Here is a 23,402-nt window from a genome sequence, read left to right as displayed (position 1 = left end):
AGACAAGTTAGCACCCTTTGTACAAAGGCCAGATGATTCAAAAGTATGTCCTGGCTTTCTGCCTGAATTAAACAATTATCCAGGTATGGGTATATTTGAATATTTCTTTGCCTGCAAAATGCAATGATTGGGGATAGGCACTTTGTGAATGCCCTGGGTGCAGTAGATAAGCCAAAGGGCAGTGCAAAGAACTGGTAGTGACTGTAGCCTGCTTTGAAGCTTAGGCATTTTCTGCAAGATTCCCTGATTGGGATGTGCAGGTATGCTTCCTTTAAATCGAGTGTTACCATCCAGGCATCCTTTCCTACATAGGAAGCAACTGGTGAAGAGTCAGCATCTTGAATTCTGGAATCACCAAAAAGGTATTTAGAGTAGACAGGTCCAGAACAGGACACCATGAATTGTCTTTTCTGGGTACCAGGAAAAGTCTTGAGTAGAAACCTTGTCCTTTTTCCTCTTCTGGTACAGTTTGAATAGACTTTATGTTTAAAAGAGAGTATTTGCTTTTGACCCTCTGCCCACTGATTTGGGGGTACATCTGGCCAACCTTTTGGCGTTGGTAATGTGTGGAAGTGAAATCTGTATCCTTGGGACACTATATTTAAAACCCATTTGTCCTGGGTAATGAGTTCCCAGTTTTTGGCCTGAAGACCAATCTTTCCCCCTAAAGGAGCATTCAGTTGAGAAGTGCTTGGAAGTTTTAAAATCAAGTCATTGAGACAGTTTTCCATAGGGGGGAATCTTACTACTCCCAGATTTGGAAGCGGAAGCCCCCCAACTGCTTAGTCTTGTGCATACCCTGGAACTGAAACCTGGGGTTTTTGATGTGCCTGGGTTTGGATTGAGAAGGCCAGGAAGGAGCCGGAAAGGACCAGTTCTTAGAGGGCCAATGCCTACTAAATCTTGGAGGCTGAACTTGTAAGAAATCTTTAACAGTTTGCACAGATTTATCTTTATCTTCCACCTTTTTAAGAACTTCCTCAGCTTTGTTGCTAAACAGGCGGTTCTGATTTACGGGAGCATCCAACAGTTTAGCTTTAACATGATCAGGCAAAGATTGCTCCTTAAGCCAAGCATGCCTTCTGAGTACAAACCCAGTGACAGCAGCCCTACAAGAGGCCTCTAAAGAATCAAACCCACATTGCAAAGTATGTTTTCCAACCTGTTCAGCAGAATGCATTAAATCCTGTAATTCCTTATTTTCAGCACAGTCAGGACTCAACATAATTTTCTTTTTAAGCAATCCAATAATATGTTGTTGATACTTTAACATATGAAACTGACAGTTTAAGGCCCTAATTGGCCAAGTTTGCAGAAGTGTAAACCTTCTTACCCCATCTATCCAGCGCCCTGGAGTCTCTCTATCAGAAGGGATAGGGTTTTTGGCAGTAGAAGCCTTAATGCCCTTGGGTCCCTGTGAAATAGTCTCTGAATAGGATTTTTAAAAGGAACTTGTGAGAATCAGGAACCCTGTAATATCTGTCAGGTTTTCTGGGAGCAGGAGGCAAAGAATCAGGGCCAAACTAGATTCCAAAAAGGCATCATCAACAATGTACAGGAGGTATAGCTAAAGGCCTATGCTGAGGCAAGAGTAAGAAATCCCCAAGTCTCTTTTCGAATCAGAAAAAGCCTGGCTTTCCCAGTGGAAATGCTCCCTTAGAGTGTGCAAGGTTTCACCAAAACAAAAATCCTCTGGAGGGGAATCAGAGGGAATAGAGTCCTCTGCATCAGAATCCTCATGGGTAAATCCAGATCATCAGAAGAATCAGAAAAATAAGAATTCTGGTCAGAAGATTCATAAACAATTTCAGACCTAGGTCTCTTAGAAGAGGGTGGTTGGCTTCCTCTGCTTAAAGTTATAAGATCTTCAGCCATTCTTATTTGTTTTTTAGGCATAGAGGCCTGAGCATGTGGCCTGGGCGTTGGTTTTCTAGGCATGGTTCAAGGTTTAGGCCTTAAAGAAGAAGGAGGCAACGGTTTAATATGCAAGTCCGTAGGCCTGAATACAGCCCCAGAAGCCAGTGCCTGCACAGCGGCTCCGGACCCATCCTGGGTAGAGACATCTGCAGGTTCCACAGTTGAAGCATCTCGTGGCATACCGGATTCCGAATGGGTCTCAGTAGAGGCCTGCGAATCTGAAGTAGCAGGTATCAAGAGCTGCGAAAGCACTTCACTAAGTACCGGCGAACTGGCTACTGGCTTAGGAGAAGTGTTGTCGGCAGCTTTGGACCTAGGCAGCCTGTCTTGGTCTTTATCTTTGCGTTTTTTGGAATTCTGGTAGTCGGATGGCTTACCGACGACATTTCTGGATAATTGAACCAAGAACCGAAATGCTTAGAGGTGAAAATATACAGACGATGGATAGAGAGTTGATTAAATAAGGCACAAAACTGACAGCAAGGTACACTGTGGTCAGGGCCTAGGCAAGGAATACAGTACGGATTAAATCTTTGATGAGGTATTTGCTTTCCACAAGAAATGCCATTATTAACTTTTACTGACATTGGTAAGGAGCAAGAAAATGTTTCCCCAACGGGGTACTTAGCTTTAGTTGAAGACTTCTGTTCTGAAACTCGAAAACAAAAATTTCAGGCGTCGGACGACCAGCACTTGCGAACTGCTTCTGCTTCGGGCACCGCACGACAAGAAAGACTGATGTAATGGCATCAGCTGCATGTTTTATACCCCTGACATCATGGAAGAAGGGACAGCAACCGACACAGGACCCAAGACTTTATTAATCAGGCTGACTGCGGGCTACTGCAAGCAGATAACCCAAATGTGATGACTGCAACAGTGAAACACGAAGAACATCGGTGTAGCACTCTTATGAAACATAAAAGCACATTTTCCAGTTTAATAAAGGTTCTTTGAAAGTACTTTTCAGATGTTACTAGCATTCCACTGCCGTAAACAATAAAAATGCAAGTAGTACATTTTAACATTAAAACAAGTAATAAAAGTATTTATTTGCTATGTGAGGGACATATTTCTTGACACTTTACTGTACACATCAATATCTGTTGCTATAAATACTGAATTCTAGTTTGTTGAGATTTACAACCTTTCTTAGTAAACTGTGTTATTCTTCATAATCTAGAGACCCTAGAGACTCACCTGTTTTACACTGTTAACCTATATTTTTTTGTATTTTACCTTTGAAGGGAAATTTTCTACCCGATTAAAACATACTTACCTGGAATTCTCAACAATGTACTCTACAACTTTATCTAGTACTTTGTCAAATAAAGCTGTCCGAACCCAAATGTGCTTCACAGCTTGAGGTGTCAGTGTTGGAGGTTTTCCTGCAGATGAGCCTTGCCTTTTTAGTGATTCTTGATCAAAAGACTGGTTCTTTCTAAAACAAACAAAAAAAAAAAACATATTTAAAACAAAGTATTTCAGAGCCCTAATACACTGCAATAATATAAATATCATTCTTTTTCAAATAGCAGTAATACTGCTGCTGTTTATTTACCTACTATACTACTATAAAATAAATGCAATTTTTTAAGAACACCAACAGCACTTTTTATTTGTGAAAACACATTCAGCACTTCAATTCATAACAATGCATTTCTCATAAAGTCTTTAACATAACCATTTTCAAAAGGCATTTGAGACTCTAACATGAAGCTATGATGTCCAGAGTCCCTATCTGTGGTCAACTTTTCTACAGAAAAAAAGTCTTCTTTCTGCCTAGTCCTGTCCAAAGCTGAACTGTTCCATGCTCTATGTCCAGGAAAACAGTATATCTTCTATTAGGATCCCTTCTTTTTAAACTTCTGCAAATGGAACATTTTCCCTTTTTTATCAACAGGCTCTTACTTAACATGCATTACCATTCTCATGTTGATGGTAACTTGTACACCATCTCTGATAACTCCTTACAGCAAACTGACAGGCAAGTGAGCACAGCATCTTTGTCTTAGTGCCCATATTTTGATAAGTCCTTCCCTCATCCCTAAAATGGAGTGGATCCTATTCATTTTATAGAATAATCTTACTTAACAGCTGCTATCTTCACAGCCATATTCTTTCCCCTACAGTTCCTCCATTCCTCCAACTATACAGTCTCGATCTTAACTAATTATACCATCACATAAATTTTAGTAGTCTCCAAATGCTGCGGGAGAACATTTTTTCTTTTCTGTCTTTAAATATAATTCCACTGTATATCCTTACATCATTTGATTACTTTATTGTGCAGCACTATAAATTCAATAAACATACTTCCACCGTATATGCAGATGTTAGATTCTATAAGACTCAGGGTGGTATTCATAGTAATGCCCTCCGTAAGTTCGTTGAAGTAATCCATAAAGAGCGGCACTATGTCCTTATGCAGCTAAGGTTACAAGAGGTCATCCACACTGACTGCAGAAGTATGAAGGTGTTTTGGTAAACACACCTCCCTAAGGCATAACATGCATAAGGCATAAGCGGTAGGGGGAGAGGTATTACATGTTTGCGTATTACTGCGATTCATATATGCAAATGTAAAAGGGCTTCATTTGCATATAAAAGACATAAAGGACTCCACTTATGCCAGTAAGGTATAATTTACCTGGGGAATATGGGAATTAGGAGACAAATTAATTAGCTGACTGGAAGGGAAAGATAAAAGTGAGGAATAAGACTTCCTCTAAATTAATTTGATTAACTGTAAACACTGCACTGATTGGAGTGAATCTTGTCCCTCCCCATAAAAAAACAAAAATTCTGAGGCAACCACCTGAGAACAATAATTCTCGTGGCCAGACCTGACACACAGCAGTGAAGAACTGTGAAGATGTGAGGCAAGCAGTATCATGGGAACAAGGGGAAGGAATAAACAGCCTAAAGAATTCCCCATGCTGAGGGGTCCTAATGCCTATTTTTTTTTTTTTTTTTTTTAACGTTTTGTTGACCGGGAAAGTCCGACTAGGTTCCACAGATCCTGTTTTCAGCGGAGGCCCGGGGAGAAACACTCCAGAACATACTCCAGAACACTCCTATAACATACAGTCCTACATTTCACTGAAGACAGAACACTTTTGTCATTTCTGTGGTTGTAGCAATATTGAGCTGAGGAAACCGAAAGCAAGGTACCAGTGGAGACCTGTGCTACTCAAGAAAATGTCAAAAAATTACTTTTACTTTTGAAAATGGGTGTCATACTGCACAAACCTGCAACTAAAGATGGTGGAGCAGAAAAACAAAATTATACTGAAATTGCCAAAATGTGCATGTACATGGTAGCAAAGTGTGGAATGCTACCCAGGACAGAACTAATTGTGATTTTTTTAAACATTTCAAATGGAAATCATGCATTCATGAACAGAAGACATATATAAAGTAGGCATGCATATCACATGCCAAGAAACACATACAGTTTGATTTCTAGTATGCATGTGAACTGAATTATGTTTATGGATATGTATGAATGATTATGACAGGCTTATTCACTTAGTGTGAAAAGGGCGGCCACGGTGGTGCAGCGGTTAGCATTGCTGCCTCACAGTAAGAGGTATTCTGGTTCGATCCTTGACTGGGGTAACTTCTGTGCAGAGTTTGCATGTCCTCCCTGTGGTGGTGTGGGTTTCCTCTCACATCCCAAAGACATGCTGTAGGTGGACTGGACACACTAATTGGCCCTAGGCGTGAATGCATGTGCGTGTGTACCTTCTGTGGAAGGTTGGGAGCCGGGCTGGCAACTCAACACCGTAAAACACCACTCCAATCATGAGCAGACAGGTGATCCGCTGCGGCGACCCCCAACCAGGAAAAGACAAAAGAAAAAGAAGAAGATTCACTTAGTGTGAAAGCAGACAAGTACACCCGTATGGGAAATACACTCTGTTCCCAATACTCTACCACTCTATGCTTTGTCTTATATTAAGATGGCACATTGTCATCTATTTTTCTATTGTACTAGCAAATTTTAGAAAAAACAAGTCTCTAAAATGGCAATAACGTTGTCATGGTGACAATACTCTAGTAAATGCAAGCACTGGAATCTAGTGTCTGGCACAAAGAAAGTGTTTGAAATTATATGGCACCAAATTCGCATTTCAAGAAAATAAAAATGAAAAATAATGATACATAAAGTTGCAGAATTACATATTTGAAGCAGCTAAGCAGTAATGCTGGATAATCCTTGACTTAAAGATGAAGTGGAAAGAAATTTTACTACTTAACAGTATGACTTGCCATTTTCCCGATTGCATGGTCATGCTTGCGATCACTAATTCATTGTAAAAGAAAGCTTTTTTTTTTACTCTCTGTTAAAATTTAACTTTTAAATGTGTCACAAATACAAGATAAATGGAGCCAGATGCCCATTGGCACATACTTTAAATTACTATGTCCTTCAGGATGCACCGACATGACTGGGGAGCAAGCATTAATTACCTAATTAATTGCTAAACAATTGCAAACGGTTAATTAAATTAATGAAAATATATTTGGGTCATCACAAATTAGGTTTTGGTATGAATCTCATTATCAAGGGCAATGGCAGGAATGTGTGGAGTAGAAAAAAATGAAGCAGAGGAATCTGTCTAGTTCCAACTTCACCACCACAAGTGTTGAGGAACAAATAAAAAACAGAGAAACTAGTGGTCTTAAAACTTTGTTGATGAGCTCAGTTACAATAATTTCCAAAAATCATGAAACCCAGGTAGTGTTCCAAAGCAACAAGCCTTTATTCATCACAGACAAGTGATCCTCAGCAACAAAAAATTAGAAAAATTGTAACAATATTAAATTTATCAGCTTTTATATACTTAAAAGTAGATGTGGAAAATATACGTATTGTTTAATTTGAAACGCACCTATTCATGGCAAACAATATAAACAGGGCTGACTCACTGACACTTGATGAACTAGAGTGCCCCAGGAAGCTTTTCCCTGAGGAGAGGCGAGACAGGAAAAAGTTGCTGCACTTGGTGTTGGTCAGGGATGCAAACAAACTGCATCAAGGTATTTCTGCTGGGAAAAATTCACCCGTGCTGTTATCAAGGTGAAGGATCACGCCTGTGATATTAGGATGCACCTGTTAAGCCTGTCTACTCATGACTTAGCACACCTGGGGATGTGCATAGATATCAAAGTGCTATGAGTCTGTTGTCCACTCCCATACCCTCTTTCCTTCCTGAAAGAGGCAACAGGTTCTAGTTCTTCCTTTTTTTGATGCACCACACTAATGATATATTGCCTGTGTGGACTGTGATTGCATCCTATGAAAGATGGTCCTGAAACAATATGACATGCTTGAGCAACTCCATGTCCAACTAATTATGGGAAGAGTTCATTACTATATTCTTGCTAGCTACAGGTCCCCCTCCATGAACCAGAAAATCCACACATCATATGTAGTTACTTGAATCACTCACCATCCAGCCCAATACCATACTCATGGGTGATTTTAACTATGCCTCCATTAGCTGGGAGACATACATGACCAGTAACATACAGGTCCAATGATTCCTTGATTTTTTTTTTAATTCAAATACCCTGGAGCAGCTGGTCTGCACTTCCACCAGGAGAACAAATATCCTGTCCTAACTAGAAAGATCAGATCACAAAGCAGTCTCCCTAGAAACTAAGGTAAAACTACCCCCCCCCCCCCACCACCAAACCCCAAAAACTTTAAGAACTTTTCTAAGGCAAACTATCTCCTATTAAGTACCAGCATAGCTAGATTCTAAGCTCCCCCAAATCCAAAAAACACAGAAGCCTATGCAAAGGAGTACACAAAAGCCCTGTACAACCACATAAACAACTGCATAGAAATGGCAATACAGAACTGAAATAAGCCCAGGTCAAACTGCAAAAACAAGCCACTCTGTTGGACCCCTGATCTTAATAGGTTGTACAACAGAAGAAAGAAAATTCTGTCGAGAAGTAAGAAGGAATGTGCACAACATAGCAATAAATCCCTCATTAGTATAAACAAGTGAATCAAGGATCTAGTCAAGTTTCTGAAAACAGGTTTTGATGTAAAAAAAAAATAACCTCCAAAGTTAAGGATAACCATAAGGCATTTTTCAATTATGTTAGCAGTCTTAAGGGCAACACTCAACAATGTGCAGAATTAGTCACAGAAAGCATCTCCTATACTCAGTCAGAAGATAAAGCAAATCAGCTGGCCATTAAATTCAGCTCAAACGTCACTTCCTCATCACCCCTAGTTCTCCACCCAGGAGATAACCCTCCACCACTCCTCTGCCAATTATCACCAATAAACAGGTAGCCATAGCTCTCTCTAAAGCCAAAAAACATGGCATCAGTAGGGCCTGACGATATACCAGGTTGCCTCTTAAATAGTTTAAATCAAGACCTATCAGGCCCTATAGGGTCTCTATTTAACTACAGCCTACAGACAGACTTTGTTCCTATATATGTGGAGCACAGCTATGGTCAGGAGCATCAACTGACCTGGAAAATTACAGACCCATAAGCTTGACTTGTTCTGTTTGTAAGGCCATGGAAAGAATGATCATCGAACTGATAAAAAAAGACATAGGAAACCTCCAAACACTGGACCTAACCCAATTCAGCTTTGTCAAGAGCAGGTCATGCCTACAAAAGCTGGTGGGCTTCTTTGAGAAAGTCACTAAGGGTATGGACAAAACCGTGCATACCACCTACCTCGACCTGGCCAAAGCATTTGACAGAACATCTCACTCAGGTTTTATAAGTAAACTCACAAAACAGTGCATAAATCCCTACATCACCAGATGGATAGCCAATTGGCTCAAGAACAGGAAACACGTGGTTAAAATGGGTAATTCAAGTTATAGCAACAGGTCAGTTACTAATGGTGTGCCATAGGGCTCAGTGCAGAGACCATTGCTGTGCGGAATTTGCATCTCGGATGCCAAGGCCAATGGGGAAGGCCTCTAGTTGACAAAGTCTGCAGACAATTGCAAGCTGGGGGCAATCACTGAATCCCCAATGATGTAGATATCCTTCAGGAGGGTCTAAATCAGGCAAATGATTGGTGTCAGAACTATAGCCTGAAACTAAATGCAAAAAAATGCATTATCATACCCTTTGGGAAATCAAATACCTCTGCTAACTACAACATTAACAATACACCCCTAAGAGTAGACTCAGAGGTAAGGGATCTAGGTGCACAAGTAGATAGTAGCCTGAATTTTGACCATCACATGGTGAGGAAGTCCCTCGATGTGGCACAACTTATAAGTAAAGGTACGGCATCCAGATCCAGGGAGATTATAGTCTCACTCTACACAGCTTTCATTAGATCAACAATCAAGTACAATGCGCCATTTGGAATGTACTTAACTAGGCACTTACAAAAGCTGCAGCAACCTCAGATGTTTCTCATTAAGAAATTACAGGTTGTAAAAAACAGGTCCTATATGTGGATAGACTGAAAGCATCTGCTATCGACTGTTAAGGGGTGACCTATCCCTGACCGGGTTCCTATTCAACTGTCGACAGCTTAGGTTGTCGAATGCTTAATCATCGACACATAAAAAATTGAACGCTTACAACAGTGAATGGTCACATCATCAAATTCTTTCCTTGGGAAAGAATTTGTGTGGCCGTTATCGGGGATTTGCTCTTTCCCCAATGTAGAGTCATCTCGGAGTTGGTATATTTAGTTGGGGGTGTGTGGGGGGTGAAGCCCCGCACTATGTTTTGGTGTGTTGGTTTACAGCCTGCCACCCGAATTCTTTCCTGAGGAAAGAATTTGATGATGTGACCATTCGCTATTGTTAGCTTTCGACACTTAGGTGTCAATGTTTTAAGATTTGACAACCTAAGCCATTGATGTTATGATACAGGCATGCCTGACCTACAAGGCGCTCACAAATCCAGCCTTGATGGAGCTGCTACATCTTAGCAAAACACACAGTGTGAGTGTCACCCACTCTAGGGATAGAAACTTAGTCAAACAGAACATACTGGAGAGACAAATACATTTCCCAGGGACTGCCCCTTCTTTGGAATACGCTATCTATTCACGTAAAGCAGATTCATTCCCCAGCCTCCTTCAAGACCAATCTGGATCGATGGATGGGGAATCATAAATTCGCACCTGCGGTGGCACCTATATCCCTTATGGATGGGGCAATCTGTAAAATCTGTGAAATACTCAAGGCAGGGGCACAAACCCATGCCATTCTCCTGCCCATAGGTGCCATATCTTCTTCTTTCGGCTTTTCCCGGTTAGGGGTCACCACAGCGGATCACCTGTCCGCTCATGATTGGCAGTGGAGTTTTATGGTGTCGAGTTGCCAGCCCGGCACCCAACCTTCCACAGAAGGCACACACACCTAGGGCCAATTTAGAGTGTCCAATCTACCTACAGCATGTCTTTCGGATGTGGGAGGAAACCGGAGCACCAGGAGGAAACCCACGAGACCACAGGGAGGACATGCAGACTCCACACAGAAGGCACCCCAGCCAAGGATCGAACCGGAGAACCTTTTGCTGTGAGGCAGCAACGCTAAACGCTGCACCACCGTGGCCATATACTGAGTAAAATTGAGTTATATTGACTAGGCTTGTAAAGGCAATTGCGCCAATAGCCTGGTAATCTTCTACGAACCTATGAAAGGTCTAGAATGTTAGGAGGACTGCCTTCACCTCCACAATGTTGATGTGCAGTCTGTCAGATCAGATTTTTGTTGTGTTCATGTCCCTTGGACTCTGCCTTAAACAATGTCCCATATCCCAGGTAAACATTTCCATGGTGAATGTGACCAATGGTAGAGGAGGGATGGAGGGACAATCTTTGTTCAAGTTCATTGGATGTAACCAACACTGTAGATACAAATGCGTTTTGGATAGTGGAATGGTTTTGGTCCACTTCAGCAATGACCTCTGAACATGGATGATTATATATATATATATATATATATATATATATATATATATATATATAAAAACTCCAAACTCCACACTCATTTGCACACCTCCAAAAATTACTCAGGAAACTTTAAAAGCTACTGAAACACGAATTTGTAACTCGCAACTCATGCTCAACCCCCCAAAAAAAACAAAAAAACAAACAAAAAAATACTACTTTTCCCCCCTAAATTCCTCAAACATGAAAAGACAAAATTTAAAGTCCTATCTCTAGGTAATACAACCATTGAAGTCACTTGTCATAAATAATGTAAATTATTAGGGTTGATAGTGGATAATAATCTTAAATTTGACCTGCATATACAAAATTGCATAAGAAAAACTTGTCAAAAACTAGGGTTGCTTTATAGAGCCAAAAAGTTTACCACCAATGCAACTAAAGATATACTTGCCACTGCTTATCTGATCCCGAAATTTCTTTATGGTGCTCCCATCCTTACTAACTTTCAGATATCACAAAAATCAAAACTTGAACAATGCTATATCAAAGCTGATAAATTTGCAGCAAATACCCCTTTCAGAACCCATCACCGTATAGCACTAAAAAGCCTAAACTGGTTAGCACTATCCTATCAACTAACACACACACACAGCTTCTTACCACCTATAGAATTATCCAGAATCGATTTGCTTGTCCAATAGTAAATAACATTCTATACAACTATGTTCCCAGTTGGTCATTACGATCCAATGACCAAAAATTCCTGTCTGACTACAAACCTATCAAATCTACTGGGCACTGTCTGCACACATACCATGTTGCTAAGGTCCGGGACTCCTTACCTGTATCCATCAGGTCAATACCTTCCCTCTCATCCTTCAAAACAATTCTGAAAGTCCGCCTAGCCAAAGCTGGCTCTGTTCTTTGTCAACAGCAGGATAGATTACATCTCTAGATGTAAACAAACATGTTCATATCTTATACCTCCTCACTTTCACTTCTTCACTCACTTCCTTACTTCTGTAAATTTCTCCCCCCAGCTCTTTCTCTCCAAATACATCATAAGCCTGCTTTGCTCACTTCATATTGCAATGCTTGTTTGTGTTATACTAACTTACCTTTAATTTCTCAAGAAACTGGCTAAATTTTTTCTAATTATTAAATCAACTTCATATAAAAAAAGTTATGTACTCACTGTAAAGTTCCATCTGTGTTGTCCATTTTTATTCTTCCTCAACTTTTGCTTCTGAATTTGACCCTCGGATCCAACTCAGCTGCTTTTTCCAGCTCATGGACACAAACTCTTGAACTCAGCCATTACCCATAATGCACCTGACCCCTACCATACCTCAGATCTTGTCTGCTGACTTTTAAGCCCATATAATTCATAGGTAAGGGTATCTCATCCAGGGACAAGGAGGTCATAACATCCCTGTATTCTTCCCTTATAAGGCTCATTATTGAGTACAACTCCCCTTTCAGCATGTACCTCACAAGGCAGAAACCACAGAGGTTCCTCGTCAGGAGAATCCAGGGCCTCAAACATCTACCATACACAGATAGGCTAAAAGCCCTATACATCTACTCAGTTTCATACAGACTCCTCAGAGGTGACCTCTGTCTGGCATACAAGGCGATCAAAGACCCCACCTTGATGAGACTGCTGCATATCTGCAGTCAAGCTCCACTCGAGTAACTTGTATGCACAGCCTCAATCTGGTCTGTGACATCAATAGGACTTGTTGGCTGTACAGACTTGTGTCCCAGAGACTCCCCCATCTATGGAATTGACTCCCGCTCCACATCAAGCGGAGTACCTCTTTACCCCTTTTTAAGCGTGACCTAGATAACTGGATGGGAAACAGAAAATATACCCCTGGGATTCCACCCATGTCCCTGCTGGACACGGGTATTGAGTGCTGACTTGTTTAAACATGGGCTAAACTCTTGGCTAGTCTTATAAGGGCCTCAGGGCCAATAGTCTAGTAACCTCCTATGATCCTATAATTAACAAATATAAAGAGATGCAATAATCGTATCTGGAGCTCAAATAATGGAACACTGGTTCCTTTAGCCTCTTCTAATCCTTCCAGAAGTCAAATTGGTAGGGGGTTTGTGGGAGGCAAGTTGAGGAAGAATGAAAATGGACTATAAAGACAGAATGTTATGGTGTATACATAACTTTTATTTGATGCTGTCATTTTCATTCACTCATTCAACTGTTGGGACACAGTCCCCAGCTACCTAAATCCCAGGAGGACTCTAAGGAAGGATATTCCTAAGCACCGCTGAGCCGATGGCAGCTCTTCATCTAGAGACCAGATCCAATTTGCAATGAGCAATAAAGGTATGAGGGTTATCCCAAGTTGCATATACACAAATATCATCCAAGGAAGATCTGGATAAGAATACTGAAGAAGTTGCCATAGACCTGGTAGAATGAGCTTTTTGAGGTTTTGGCAAAGACAAATCCAATTTTTCTGTAAATAAATGAAATACAATCAGTTAACCATTTGGTTAAGGTTACTTTAGTAACTGGTTTGCCCAATTTTGAATCTGAAAAGGAGACAAGCAATTGATCTGATTTTCTGAAAATTTCTGTCCTATGCAGATAAAAACATAACTGTCTGTGAACATCCAACAGATGCAACATATACTCTCCTTTGAAGAATATGGAAAGAAAACTGGAAGGTTGATAGTTTGATTGATATTAGATTCCAACAGCACCTTAGGAAGAAGGATGAGTTGGTTCATAAGGACACCCTAGCCTTATGAAAAATCAAATAAGGAGGGTTAGAAGATAGGGCTTGAAGTTCTGAGACTCTTTCAGAAGATGTAATGGCCGGTAAAAAGACAGTCTTCCAAGTTAAAATTTTTAGTTCACACTTGGCTGATGGTTCAAAGGGAGATTGGGTCAAAGATTGTAAAATTAGAAGTTATGAACTTACCATAACTTGGTATTTGTGTTGCCCATTTTCATTCTTTCCTACAAATGGTTCTAGGATCTGATCTTCAGATCCAACTCTGCTGCATACACAAGACTTCAGATCCAATTCTTGAGCTCCTCCCTCTACCCATAATGGTTTATTCTGTCCCTAACTACTCAGCTCAAGTTTGCTTCCTAATTTCCAACTTTATTATAGAGATAGAAACAGATATAAGAAAAAAAGTCTTGAGGGTCAAACCAGGAACTTAAAGGTTCCAATACCATCTAACAGATACTTCTAGGAGTGACAAGGACTGGGGATGGATGGGAGGGAAGATGAGGAAGAATGAAAATGGACAACACAGATGTCAAGTTATGGTAAGTACATAACTTTTAAATCTGATATTGTCCTTTTCGTTCTTCCTCACAAATGGGTCAGAGTCCCCAGCTATGTGGTCTCAGGAGGCCTTTATGGAAAGGACATGCTGGAGCACTGTTGAACCAAAGGAAGCTCTGCTTCTGGAGACAATGTCTAATTTGTAATGTGTAACAAAAGTATGAGCATTTAACCAAGTAGCTACAGCTCAGATACTGTCAATGAAGTTCTTGACGAAAAAGAAGATGAAGTAGCCATAGTGCTAGTGGAGTGGGCTCTAGAGATTCAAGACAATTCTAATCCTTTTTGAGAATAAATCAGTGAAATGCAATCAGTAATCAATTTGGCCAGAGTAATCTTAGAAACTGCATGACCCAAGTGGTTCGGGGAAAAAGATACAAACAGCTGATCAGACTTGCTGCACTATTTTGTTCTGTGAAGATAAAAACGTATCTGTCTGTGTACATCAAGAAGGTGAATCATGTATTCACCCTTATTTGCAAGTTTTGGAAAGAAACTGGTAATTGTATGGACTGGGTGATGTTAGTCTCCATCGCCACTTTAGGGAGGAAAGGTTAGGCTGGTCCACAGAGACACCCTGTCCTTATGAAAATAATGAAAGGAGGCTTAGCCAATAGAACTAAATTATTTTCTGCTAAAGTGATAGCTACTAAGAAGACGTTTTTCTAAAAAACTTCATATCACATTTATTCAGCGGTTCAAAGGGTTTCGGAGTTAAACCCTGAAGGACCACATTAAGATCCAAGGAGGAGAGGGATCCTTTACTGGGAGTCTATGGAAAAAACTTCCTTCATGAAGGATTTACATAATCTGTATGAGGTCAGAGAGAAGGATTTACTTCCAGCGCAGAAATGGCTGATAACTGAAGTTTAACAGTGAAAACCTAGTTCCTTCCTTAAAAAGAGTAGTGAAAAAAAGAAGAATGGGCGAAGTAGGTGCTAAAAAGAGGTCAATATTCTGATTGGAAGCACAAACAGAAAATTGTTTCCATTTGCTTCTGTAGACTTTCTTGGTGGAAGCCTTTTGGGAGGCCAAGATAATGTTATGAACTGGGGAAACAAGCTTAGACTGTCTATTACTGGAAGTGGGAAGAGGGCATGGAGATTGAGATGTTGAATTCCTGATGGATGAGATAGGAGATCCTGAATGGGTTTTAGAATCCATGGAGGATATTTCAAATGACACCAGAGGAAGGGGAACCAGAAGGCCAGAAAGGGGCAAGGAGGGTGACAGAGCTCTTCAGCCTGCTTGCTTTCTGTAAGAACTTTGGAATCAGAGGAAGAGAAGGGTAAGCATAGAGGAGACCCGGGGGCCAATCATGAATCAGAGCATCTCTCTAACTCACTTGGAGGGGGAATCAGAGCGAAGTACTTGCTGCACTTTTTGTTGAGGGGTGAGGCCAACAGGTCACAGCAAGGCTGGCCTCAGCAGCTGAAGATCATGTTCGCTACTGATTGATTGAGAGACCACTGGTGGGAAATCAGAATGGACCTGCTCAGTCTGTCTGCCTGCCAGCGCTTTGGTTTTCCCTGGTACGTGCATTGTAATGAGAAAGCAGTCTGAAGAGATCGCCCATTCCCAAATCCTCATGGCCTCTGTGCACAGCAGATAAAAATGGGTTCCTCCTTTTTTGTTGAAGTACAGGACTACTGACATGTTGTCTGTGTGAAATTAAATAGTCCCTGGAGGAAGGATGCCCTAAAAGGCCTGCTGTGCTGGAAGGACTGCTCTCATCTCTAAGACATTGACATGTAACTTGGTCTCCAAGGAGAGCATGCGCCTTGGACCATCTTTCCGAGGAAATGCCGCCCTCTCACCGCAGTTGGGAAGCATCCGTGCTCACTGTGGCGACTGTGGTAGGAAGGAAGAATGGCCTGCCCAGAAACAGGTCGCTGGACTGGATTCACTAGCGAACATGATGCTTGCAGACTGCAGTGCGTTTTATGGGAAAGGATATGGGCTGGTAAAGTATGGACCACTGTACCTCCTAGGTCCACTGAAGGATTCACAAAGAATCTTGCTAGAGGAACTAGAAGAATGGCATCTGATATCAATCCCAGAGCTTGTAGTACTAGCTTTGCTGGAGGGGATGAATGAGACAGTATGGCCCGTACCTGATTTCTCATCGGTGTGATGTGATGAGGAGGTAAGGATGCCACTTCGTTTGTAATATTCAACAGAGTTCCCATAAATTCCAGGGTCTGTACAGGAATCAGGTTCAATTTGGCATGTTTTATTGAGATGCCTCAGGCATTGGAAATCTGGAGAAAGTGATCCCTGGCTTACATATGTTGATGCTTGGATGGGTCAAGTAAGGAGCCAATCACTAAGATATGGAAACACCTAGTATCCTTTGAGTCTCAAGTGAGGTGCCACTCCTGCCATGCATTTGGTGAACATCCTGGGGGCTATGGTGAGACCCAAAAACAAAATCCTCTGCAAGGACGACCGGTGCAAGGCAAAAAACATATGTAGCAAGAACAAAGTAGCCAGCACTAAATGTCAGTGTAAAAAAAACGCACAAATAAACCTTGCAGTTACCACATGAGATTTATTAAATAAATAAATCCCAGACCGGTTTCAGCCCAAAGGCTTTCATCAGTGGGAAAAATAATTGACAATCTCATGTTTCAACTACAAGGTTTATTTGTGCGCTTTTTTTTTTACACTGACATTTGGTTCTGGCTATGGTGAGACCAAACAGCAGTACTCTGAATTGGTAATGACTGGCTGCCAGCTGAAAGCATAGGTATTTCCTGGATTGCCTGTCTATTTTGTTGCAATAGTACACATCCTGGAGATATATCCAGCACAGCCAGTAGTCCCTTGTGTAGAAGAGGCAGGATAGACTGAACTGTAGCCATTCAGAACTTTGTCTTCTTTACATACTGGTTCAAGTTGCTTACATCCAAAATGGGTCTTAGGTCCCCTGTTTTCTTTGGCACTAAAAAAAGTAGGAGTAAGTTTGAATCCTATCTGTTCAGGTTGGACCTCTTGGATGCCGCTTTATTGTAGCAGCTTTTGAACTTCCTGAGCTGCATTTTTCCTCTGACTGGGTGGGGTGTCGGGAAGTTTCTTCCTTTGGACAGGAAAAAGGGAAAATGCTATGTAGTAACCTCTGGATATGATCCTTAGCAGCCAAGAATTTCTTGCAATACTTGTCCAGGCATATAGGAGCAAGGAAAAATGACACCTGACTGCCTCCAGAGGAGCGCAACTGGCAATGCTTCAGGAGGGCTTATAGGGCCTATAAGAGAAGGAGTCTCAAACTCTGATTCTATGGACCCCCTCTGCTTCTGGGGTGACATCATCCATTGAAACCTCCTTCTCTACCTGTGGAGGAAGTGTCCCCATGCGAATCCTGAAAAGGTCCCTGAGATTTCCAGAACCACATCTTCTTACCACCCCATTGGTTTCTAGAGAACGTACGTTGATGGGGAGAAAATTTGACTCTTATGGCAGAAAGAGACTTTCCCTCTTATTCACTGCAGGTGAGCACATCTTTAACTTTTGGCCTGAACAAAGAAGAGCCATCAAAGGGCCATTAACAAATCATGCCTTAAAGGGCTATGCAAAGTAGCATAACCTCATCCAGGCATGTCTCCTAATTATTATGCCTGAACTGGCAGCTTGTGAGGCACCCTCCACTGCCTGGGAGGTCAGCCTTATTGATACAGTAGAAATGAACAGAAGATTGGCCAGTTGTGGAGAAACCTTCCTGAGATCCTCCACAGACAGACTCGGACAGAGTTTGAAAGTTCCTTTGTCAAATCTCTCTCCAGGTGAGTGAAGTATGCCACGTAGTTCAAAGACCTCAGCGCAAACATAGGTGAGGCGTACACGTTTTCTAAATCTGTCCACTCTTCTGGACTCCCTGTTTGGTGAATGGACAGAGGGGCTTTATTCAGCTAGCTCCTTAGTAGCTGCCACCACAACAATGGCATCAACTGGGATTCCCTTGCTCCAGTGGGATCTATCAGAAGGGGGAAACCAAACACTTGTCCGGGCGCTTGGGGACAGACTTGATAGTGTCCGGTTCCTTCCAAGCCTGGAGGGAATCCAGGTCAATAATTTCATGCACGGGGGGGGGGTCACCCAAGACGTAGATGGTCCAGCACCAAAAGCCTCCAGGAACACTAATTCCTCAGGAAAAGGAGACCGGGAAGACCAGCCACCCTTTTGTTTGAAAAATTCAAGGATGTCTCCAAAGGAGACATCAGGTGGTGAGCAGGGGGAATCCTTCTCCCTCATCAAAATCAGTGTCTTCCATAAGAAATTTCATAGGCGGGTCTATGGGCCTCCTCTTACACATTTTATACTGAATGATCTCTTCCATGAAATGTTCAGGGTAGGTATTGGAAGAAGAGGGAAAGCCCCCTGGGAAACATGTGTGGAGGCTTCCCAGAACTGACTGACTGACCATGAAGAGCAGGTATGATGTGCTCAGAGCTCGGACGCACTGAGGGGAGTTAGTTAGGATCCGAGGTAAGAGAGGATGGCTCTCTGTGCAAAGAGAATGCCTTTCTACTACCTGGAAGGCTGACCGACTTGGGGAAACCTCCCCACCCCCTTCCTTCAAGCCGAAGCCACAGAAGACAGGAGGTCGGGGCCATCCCCACAGTTTTGAGCCTTACAGGGAGAATAATATTCAAGCTTTTCAGGGCCGAGGCTCCAAGGAGAAGGGATGGATCCAATAAAGTTGGAGCCAAACCCAACCAGTAAAACCCAGCGCCAATGTCACAGTCTGAGACCTGCTCTGGTCTTAGAGAATCTGAGTAGAACCGATTAAGGACACCGCCGGAGTGGAAGATGGAAGTCTCTTCAGATCAGACGCCGAACCTCTTAGGAATCTCATATTCTAGGACTATGAAGATACAGGCTGGATCAGAGAAGGAGAAAGAATTGTCTGGGAAAGTGCAATCATGGATCTGAGAGGGGACTGAGCTGACAGGACATCCACCTGAATCTGAGCCCTGAGAAATCTCTGCATCATCCTGTCCACATCTACCTCTGTCAGACTCCTCAAAGACCTGGACGATGCTATGGATGCTGGCCTGGAATGCTTCCCTGGCATCTGGAACAGTTGTGAAAAGGTAGGGCCAGAGAGACAGGCTTCAAAATGTACTCTGTCTCATGACCTCTGCTGGTAGGATCCAAGGGTATAGGATCCGAGAAGGAGGTGGACCGTAAAGGGAAGCTCACAGTAGGGGCTGAGCCAGTCGGATTTGAGGAGTGCTGTGGATCCAAGTGCAGTCTGAAGGACTCTGGATCCAAACAGGTCAGATCCGAGACCTTCCTTAATTTCTTTGAAGGTTCCAAGATTCCAAGTCTTGAAGATTTTGGAAGAGGTAGTTTCTTTGACTCCAAGGCAACTTGTGATGTTTTGGAGGGGGTTTGAGCCCCAGCAGAAGCCGGAAGTAAACCTTTTAAGATTAATTTACTACATCTATCAGAGAGCACCCTAGGATTGAAAGTGGTGCAAACAGCACATAGCGAGTCAAGATGGGCAGCTCTGACAATACAAACACAGAGTTAGGGATCTTATGCCCACAAGAAGTGCACTTCTTGAAACCCGTAGGTTTCTCATACATCTTAATCGGAGAGAAAATTAGTAAACCCAAAAGAGAAAAAGGGTCATACAACCAAGCGGTCAATTTTAGACCTAAGATATCCAGGTGTATCATGTTTGTCAGATGAGAAAGGAAGTCTGGAACTGGATTCAGAATCCATGGTAGGCAAAGGAGATAAGGCTACAGAAAGGGGAACCAAATCTGAAAAGGCCAATAAGGAGCACTGAGGATGACTGTGCTCTTCAATTGAGATGCTATCTTAAAGAATTTGGGGATTAGAGGGTACTGGGGGAAGGGCATACAGGAGATAGGGGCGCCACTCATGGAGAACAGCATCTCTCAGTGATTCCCCTGTGGGGGAGGGGCATGGCAATGAATCTGCTACACTTGTTGAGGGGTGATGCTAAGAGATCGCAGCAAAGTTGGCTTCATCAACTGAATATCTCTTCCATCACTTTCATGTTGAGTGAACACTCATGAGGCATTACAAAGGACCTACTTAACTTGTCTGCTATCATGTTGGATTTCCCCAGAATGTGAGTTGCTACCAGAAATTGATTGGATGAGATCACCCACTGCCACACACTCAAAGATTCTTGACACAGGGGTAAGATTTGGTTCCTCTGTTTGTTGATGTACCAGACCACTGACATTGTCCATCTGAATCGCAATGGCCCTGGAGGGGAGATTGTCTCACAAGGCCTGCAATGCTAGGAGGACTGTTCTCATTTCTAGGACACTGATATGCATATTGGCCTCTTTTGGGGACCATGTGCCTTGGATTGTTGTTTTCCAAGAAGTGCCCCCCCCCACCCAATCTGGGAAGCGTCCATGGTAACTATGACCTTGGACTGAGGGAGAGTGAAGGGCTGACCTTGCATTATCTCAATGGACTAAATTCACTGAAAGAGGTCATTTTTGCATGCCTGAGTTGTCTAGTTTTGGGTGGATAATGGTTGGTGAAGAATAGACCATTGAGTTGCTAGGGTCCACTGAAGAATTCTCATGTGGTATCTTGCTAACGGAACCAAAACTATTGCAGCAGACATCGACCCCAATGCATCAATCAAGCTAAGAGAGAGGAATTTTGAATGATCTTTTTGACCTGGAATCATATGGTTTGTACCCTTGGTAAAGGGAGGGAGGCCGTCAAGGACACTGTGTTGAACAAGGCTCCAATAAACTCTAATACCCGAGTTGGCTCTAGTTGAGATCTGTTATGATTGATAGTAATTCCCAGATGAAAGCATAACTGGAGTATGTGGTCTCGAGCTTGAATCAGATAATGACTGGTCGGAGTGGTTATGAGCCAGATGTCCAAGTAAGGAAACACCCAGAATCCCTGCAGTCTCAAGTGAGCTGCCACTACTGCCATGCATTTGTTGAACACCCTGGGGGCTGTGGTGAGACCAAAGGGCAAAGCTCTGAATTGGTAATGACTGGCTGTGTTAATTTTTATATGATGGTATGCATCCTAAAGCTTTATGGAGCACATCCAGTTGTCCTTGTGCAGAAAGGGCAGAATGGACTGAACTGTAACCATCAGGAACTTGGTGTACTTAACTGATTTGTTCAGATTGCAAAGATCCAAAATTGGTCTCCAATGCCCTATTTTCTTTGGCACTAAAAAGAATCTCAAGTAAGTTCTGGTCTGGGGGATCTCTTGGATGACTCTTTCTAGCAGCTTTTTTATTTCTAGTACTGCTACTTTCCTCTGACTAAGTAGATCATCAGGAATTTTGTTTATTGTTGGTGGGGGATATTACATAACCTCTAAAAATAACCCTCTACACCCATGAATCTTTTGTAATCTCTACCCAGGCTCTCTAGTGCAGGGGATAAATGACCCTCGACCGCCTCCAGAGGTGGACAATCGGGCCTCCATTCAGGAGCGCTGGTAGGATCTGTCAGAGAAAGTGTATCGGGACCCTTTTTTGTGGGCATCTTCTGCCTCATGGGTGGCTTCTTCCATTATAGTTTCTCCCTGTGCCCCAGGGGAACTATATCGATACGGATCTTGAAAGGGACCCTGGGACTTATTGAGTCCCATTATTTCATCAGCTCATTGATTCCTAGAAATGGTCCTTTGAGGAGTCGAAAAAAGTACGCCCACAGCAGACAGGGTCTTACTGTCCTGCTCACACGTGGATAATGTGTCTTTAACCTTGGGGCCAAATAAAGAACTTCCATCAAAGGGAGCAATGACAAAGGAAGACAAAGGGCTCTGTGAAATCACACAGGTGCATCCAGGGATGCTTCCTAATGGAAATGCTTGAATACACTGTCCTTGAGGTACCTTCAGCTGCAAGGGTGATGAGCCTTATGGAGGTATTTAAAATAGATTGTAGAGTAGCCAACTGTGAGGCAATCGAACTCTCTGCCTCGGAACTAATAGTCCAAGAGAGGGGGGTTTGGTAAGTTCTTTAATCAAATCCCTCTGGAGTCTGGTGAAGTGTGCCAAATAATTCAGCGACTGGAGTACAAAAGTCACTGAAGCACACACGCTTCCTGAATCTGTCCAATGCCCTAGGCTTCCTGTTAGGGGTATGAAGAGAGAAACTTTGTTCTACAAGTTCCTTTTTTGTGACCTCCACTACGACCATGGCATCAACTGTTTCTCCTTTGCTCTAAAATTCTGTATCCTAGGGTGGTGTCAGTATCCTGTCTGGTCTCTTGGGGATTGCCTCAATGGAATCAGGTTCCTTCCACCTCCCATTTAGAGATAAAATCAATGAGTTCATTGGTGGGTGGAGTCACCCAATAGGTACATGGGCCAGCCCCATAGGCTTCCAGGAATAATGATTCCTTTTGGGAAGGATTGTCAGTAGTCCAGCCACCACTTTGAGGATCACTAGTATATCTCCAAATGAGATGTCATCAGGTGGTGATCTTGGGGACCCTTTCCCCTCATTGAAATCAGTATCCTCCATGACAGAATCTTGAGGAGAGTCTAAGTGCCTCCTTTTACAATTTCTCTTCCTAGGGACTTCTTTGGCGGGATGTTAATGAGAAATGTCAGAAGATATCAATATACCTTCTGGGGTATCCTGGAGGCTTTGGCCTGGCTGTGGCATGTGAAGACAACTGGGTCTGGGAAGAGGATGGATAAGTTCTTTCTCTCGGAGCAAAGAAAAGTCTCTCCATTACTTTGAAAACACAATGCCTCGGACAGAAAGAGACTGACTGCTCTGAAAAGACATGCTTCCAAACCTTCAGCTCCTTCTCACCTGAAGGCAAACAACTCGAAGCAGGGGTTGGAGACAAGCAGTCCAGCACTAAGACTCTGACAGGAAGAGACAGCTCTGACAACTTTGGAGTTGACTCCAACACCCTGGATCCAGCACTGACGCTACAGCTCCGAGAGTCATCTGGCTTCAACGTGCTCAGAGCCAGTCCACTCAGAAATGGTATCAGTGAGGAAGATGCAACGATCTTTGGATCCGTGATTCTTGGATCCAAATGCTCTGAAACCAAAGGCTGGATTGGACAATGAAACACAACAGATAGGGTAGTATTCACAAAGGTCTCAGGACTCAATGGAGTGAGAGCTGGGAGAACCCCCATTTGAGTTTGCATCAAGAGGAATTTACTCATCATCCTGTCCACATCTGCTGCAGTCAGACGTCTGGAGGAATGAGAAGAAAAAGCAATAAACAAAGTCCTAGAATGGTGACATCTTTC

At 42.6% G+C, this 23,402-nt stretch overlaps 1 protein-coding gene across 2 annotated transcripts in view; it reads right to left on the bottom strand.

The window, feature by feature from the left end:
- The window catches only part of SGSM2 (small G protein signaling modulator 2), a 1,814,022-nt gene that overhangs the window by 645,641 nt on the left and 1,144,979 nt on the right, over window positions 1–23,402 (bottom strand). For both annotated transcript variants that reach the window (XM_044054411.1, XM_044054410.1), the window contains exon 4: window positions 3,197–3,358. In XM_044054411.1, the coding sequence (XP_043910346.1) occupies window positions 3,197–3,358 (162 nt within the window). The remainder of the gene's footprint in view (window positions 1–3,196; window positions 3,359–23,402) is intronic.

Source organism: Protopterus annectens, chromosome 13.part0 (assembly GCF_019279795.1).
Source record: "Protopterus annectens isolate FY-2018-M chromosome 13.part0, PAN1.0, whole genome shotgun sequence".
Taxonomy (NCBI): Eukaryota; Metazoa; Chordata; order Ceratodontiformes; family Protopteridae; genus Protopterus; species Protopterus annectens.
Note: the sequence above shows the minus strand (reverse complement) of the source record. Positions and strands in the feature narration are given on the sequence as shown.